Source organism: Seriola lalandi, unplaced genomic scaffold, assembly GCF_002814215.2.
Source record: "Seriola lalandi dorsalis isolate HSWRI2012SDOR001 ecotype SW California unplaced genomic scaffold, Sedor1 jcf7180002055009, whole genome shotgun sequence".
Taxonomy (NCBI): Eukaryota; Metazoa; Chordata; class Actinopteri; order Carangiformes; family Carangidae; genus Seriola; species Seriola lalandi.
In genome coordinates this window covers 502054-507260 of record NW_019525552.1, presented here as the reverse complement: position 1 = coordinate 507260, position 5207 = coordinate 502054, and the positions used below count along the sequence as shown (strand labels likewise).

General features: G+C 46.9%; 1 protein-coding gene and 1 long non-coding RNA gene across 5 annotated transcripts in view; both read right to left on the bottom strand.

Moving 5' to 3' along the window:
- The window catches only part of LOC147817164 (uncharacterized), a 39899-nt gene that overhangs the window by 12142 nt on the left and 22550 nt on the right, over positions 1–5207 (bottom strand). The window lies entirely within an intron of this gene.
- The window catches only part of LOC111647831 (HLA class II histocompatibility antigen, DP alpha 1 chain-like), a 19894-nt gene continuing 16730 nt past the window's right edge, over positions 2044–5207 (bottom strand). For 2 of the 4 annotated variants that reach the window (XM_023397509.2, XM_023397507.2), the window contains exons 3-4: positions 3541–3825; positions 2044–2429 (exon numbers count right to left, since the gene is read on the bottom strand). In XM_023397509.2, coding sequence (XP_023253277.1) covers positions 2308–2429; positions 3541–3825 — 407 coding nt within the window. In that variant the 3' untranslated portion in view covers positions 2044–2307. Of the gene's footprint in view, positions 2430–2726; positions 2795–3540; positions 3826–4677; positions 4927–5207 lie in introns of those variants that run through there. The other 2 variants (XM_023397508.2, XM_087171574.1) reach the window with 2 other exon arrangements.

Genomic DNA, 5207 nt, shown 5'->3' with positions numbered 1-5207 from the left:
GGGTCCAGGGTCCAGGGTCCAGGGTCCAGAGTCAAGGGTCCAGGGTCCAGAGTCCAGGGTCCAGAGTCCAGTGTCCAGAGTCCAGGGTCCAGAGTCCAGAGTCCAGAGTCCAGTGTCCAGGGTCCAGGGTCCAGAGTCCAGGGTCCAGTGTCCAGGGTCCAGAGTCCAGGGTCCAGAGTCCAGAGTCCAGTGTCCAGAGTCCAGGGTCCAGGGTCCAGGGTCCAGTGTCCAGAGTCCAGGGTCCAGAGTCCAGAGTCCAGAGTCCAGTGTCCAGAGTCCAGGGTCCAGGGTCCAGGGTCCAGGGTCCAGAGTCCAGAGTCCAGGGTCCAGATTTAGCCGCTGCTGTTTCTCTTAATGAATCAGTTATTAGTGACTGACCTCAGGTCAGTGTGGAACTGATCTGAGGTCGTGGTCGTTCTCCTCTCAGCCTCCAGGGGTCAGTATGAGTGTGACACACCTGTGGAGTCAGGAGACGGACAGGTGAGTCACAGTGACTGTGCAGGTACAGGGGGAGGAGCCAGTTAGTTTTATCGTGTGGAAACTTCAGGTGTTTAATGTCACAGTTTTTATTCATTAAAGTTTGAGCAGCTTGTAAAAATGTGAAACATATAAAACTTCAAATCAACAACAACAACGTTTGTTCTTTAAATTCCTCAGTGTTTTTATTTGCAGCTTCATGTGCAGCACAGACGCAGCTCCACTCACATGATGTTGGTGTCAGTTACTTTCATGCTGCTTCATCATTTACTGTTGGAGGAACAAAGAGGAATGTCAGGAACCTGAGTCTCTTTTCTCGTCCTGTTGCATTCTGGGATTGTCCCGGGGTTTAACACCTGGTGACTCCGGTGATGTTCTCAGGTTCTCTGTTGTTCAGACACAACAGTGTTTAAATGAAAGAACCCAGAACATTTAGGACTTTCCCTCAGACTCACTTTATTTTCTTGTTGTGTTCAAATCCAAACTGTTGTTGGAGACGTTACGTCCACCGGTTGGTAACGGAGCTCTGACTGACTCACAGGAGAGGAACAGTGTGAATCTGAATCCAGCTTCTTCCAGTCGCTCTGTGACTCATGTTGAAACTAAGACTTTCTTTCATTAAACATCAGCTTCAGATTCTGTTGAAGGTTTGAATCTTCAGTCAGAGATGATTCAGATTCTTCACATGGAGCTTTTCTCTTTCTGTCAGTGAGCAGCTGCCTCTGACATTTCAGCTCCTGAAGAAGCTGCAGAGTGAGCGCTCCTCTCCGGGGTAAAATCCCTCCGCCACATCAAGTAGTCCCGTCCACAGGGGGAGGTGTCATGGAGGGAGAGAGGCCTCGTCGTCTCCCGCCTTCTGCTCACAGTAACTTCATACCATGTGAATTAGCACACATTAGCTCACAGGGCTAACGTGGCCTGCTCACCTGGATGTGAAGGTGACGTGTGACGGTTCAGTGAAGCCGAGCTGGATGGTTTTAATATTCAGTTCAGTAGAAACTGAGTTCATCAGGTCAGTTTCTATAAGAACTGACCTGAAGTCTGCAGGTAACTGTCACACACATCGATGTTCACATGAAGAAGAATGAAAGGACACCTGAGAGACGTTCAGACCCCGCCTCCTCTCTCACCTGCACACAGCTGACCAATCATGAGGGAGGAGGCTGTGATGTCACAGTTACCTGCTGCTTTCAGGTGACGTCTGTTAGATCATAAAACACAACAGTGACCGTCCCTTTAACACCTCAACATCTGTCTGTTGTTGTTGTTGTTGTTGTTGCTGCTGCTGTTGTTGTTGTTGTTGTCGTCGTCGTCGTGTCTCAGACTCTGACTGTATCGATACCTCAGTTATGATACAGACTCTGTCAGAGGATCAATATTCTGATCAATAATAAAGCTGTCAGTCAGCTGTGGCCCCTCTGACAGACGGACATTGATTCAGACGTTACTGATTTGTTATCGTCTCTGATTGGTCGACCTGTGGTCACATGTCACAGACTGATGATGTCGACACGTGATGAAGGTCAAAGGTCGAGACATGAACTGAACACACACACAACAGGAGGCTTTAATGGACAAAGGACGTTTATTGCAGCTGATCACAGACAGAACATCTGGTTTGGTGATTTGTAAGAACAGGTGAGATGAAGAAGATGAAGATGATGAAGATGATGAAGATGATTATTATTATTATTATTATTATTTACATCAGGATCATAAACAGGTGATTCTCTGATTACAGGAGTGAAGCTGTAAAACCTCCAGCTGAGCAGCTTAAAGCCTGATAGGACACTCTACAGACACACTGATGACATCATCAGCCCCAGCCAATCAGCTGCACTCGTTCCCTTTGATGAGGAAGAAGGTTCCAGCAGCCACACCCAGCAGACCGATGGTCAGACCCAGTCCACAGAAAACTGCAGGTCCAATACCGGGCTGCTGCACCTCCACATCTGGAGACAGAAACACACAGTCATTAACTTCAGCTGCACATCTGGAGACAGAAACACAGTCATTAACTTCAGCTCCACATCTGGAGACAGAGACACAGAAATTAACTTCAGCTCCACATCTGGAGACAGAAACACACAGACATTAACTTTAGCTGCACATCTGGAGACAGAAACACACAGTCATTAACTTCACCTCCACATCTGGAGACAGAAACACACAGACATTAACTTCACCTCCACATCTGGAGACAGAAACACACAGACATTAACTTCAGCTCCACATCTGGAGACAGAAATACACAAACATTAACTTCACCTCCACATCTGGAGACAGAAACACACAAATATTAACTTCACCTCCACATCTGGAGACAGAAACACACAGACATTAACTTCAGCTTCACATCTGGAGACAAACATTAACTTCAGCTCCACATCTGGAGACAGAAACACAGTCATTAACTTCAGCTCCACATCTGGAGACAGAAACACACAGACATTATCTTCAGCTCCACATCTGGAGACAGAAACAGACATTAACTTCAGCTGCACATATGGAGACAAACATTAACTTCAGCTCCACATCTGGAGGTAGAAACACAGACATTGACTTCAGCGCCACATCTGGAGACAGAAACACACAGACATTAACTTCAGCTCCACATCTGGACACAGAGACACAGACATTAACTTCAGCTCCACATCTGGAGACAAAAACAAAGACATTAACTTCAGCTCCACATCTGGAGACAGAAACACAGAGACATTAACTTCAGCTCCACATCTGGACACAGAGACATTAACTTCAGCTCCACATCTGGACACAGAGACATAGACATTAACTTCAGCTGCACATCTGGAGACAGAAACATTAACTTCAGCTCCACATCTGGACACAGAACACAGACACATTAACTTCAGCTCCACATCTGGACACAGAGACACAGAAACATTAACTTCAGCTCCACATCTGGACACAGAGACAGAGACATTAACTTCAGCTGCACATCTGGACACAGAAACATTAACTTCAGCTCCACATCTGGAGACAGAGACTTAACTCCAGCTGCACATCTGGACACAGACACAGAACGTCAGTCCCTCGTCTCACCCCAGATTCTGGTCAGTGGTTGGTTGAGAGCTGGATGAGTCACCGTGCAGCTGTACATGTCTCCCAGCTGTGGGGTGAAGTCCAGTCTGGACATCTGGGTGAAGGAACTGTCTTTGTTGGGATAGGGAACGTTGAGACTCGCTGCTTCAGTCACGTTCTCTCCGTTCTTGGTCCAGTGGACTTGGACAGGAGCAGGGTAGAACCCGGTCACATGACAGATCAGAGTGTTCTTCTCTCCGAGCTCCACTCTGTCTCTGGTGTAGATCATGGGACTGGAGGGAGGATCTGAGGAGGAACACGTCTTATTAAACTGGATCACATCATGTTCTGAGAAACACTCTGTCGTCATGGACGCGGAGCAACGAGGAGAAGGAGGGAGTTACGTCACTGATTCATTCAGCAGAGTATTGATTACTGAGTTAATGAGTTAATGATGGAGGACCAATCAGACTGGAGCTGAACCAGATCACATGTCTGAACTCTGCACAAGCTGCTGCCACAACGTCAACACTGTAACTACGTCATGTGACTGATGACAGCGCTGATGATGCTGCGCAGAGATCTGTTACAGGTGATTTCATCCTCAGGGGTCAGAGGTCAGAGGTCAGAGTCTTCCAGTGACCCCCCCCCACTCTAACTCTAACCAGGACCGTTTGGGTCAGAGGTCAGAGGTCAGAGTCTTCCTCTGGTCGAGGATCCACATGTGTAAAGAGAAACTATTGATCTGCAGGAGGAAGATCAAAGAACAACACTCCCCCCCCCCAACCAGGAGGTCAGAGGTCACGGGGAAGGAGGTGACTAAGTTCAGCCCTCAGACCAGTGAGCCAATCAGGAAGCTCCTCACCCTGATATGACTAGAGAAACACACACACACACACAGACAGACACTCACACACACACACACACACACACACACACACACACACACACACACACACAGAGACACACACACTCACAGACACACAGACACACACACACACACACACACACAGACACACACAGTGTGATGAGGTCGTCTCTCACATTAAAATATAATTAATTATTTCTTCATATTAACGAGCTCATTAAATATAAATCTGTGTTTCTGTTTGTGGAGGAGAAAAGTTACAGAGGTTATAAATGTGATTTCTCTTTTACCTTTGTTCAGAGGGATTTCCTTCATGCCAACACGGCTGTTCTTCAGGTTTGATCTGCAGATCTGTTGATTGGCCTCAGCTTGTTGATAAGCTCCCTCCTCGTACTTGAAACTTTCCATGAAACTGGGCACAGGGTAAACTCCCTTCTTATTGACGAAGTCTGCGAACCAGATCTCTTCTCCATCCAGAGAATACATCTCCTCTCCATCAGAGGCTGAACATCCCATGACTTGAAGGTCCATATGGAGACCTGAAGAGACAAGACCTGGTTAACTGTCTGTGGTTAGTTAACTAGTCAGTAACACACTGTCTGTAGCTGGTTAACTAGTCAGTAACTGACTGTCTGTAGCTGGTGAACTGTCTGTAGCTGGTTAACTAGTCAGTAACTGACTGTCTGTAGTTAGTTTACTGTCTGTAGCTGGTTAACTAGTCAGTAACTGACTGTCTGTAGTTAGTTTACTGTCTGTAGCTGGTTAACTAGTCAGTAACTGACTGTCTGTAGTTAGTTTACTGTCTGTAGCTGGTTAACTA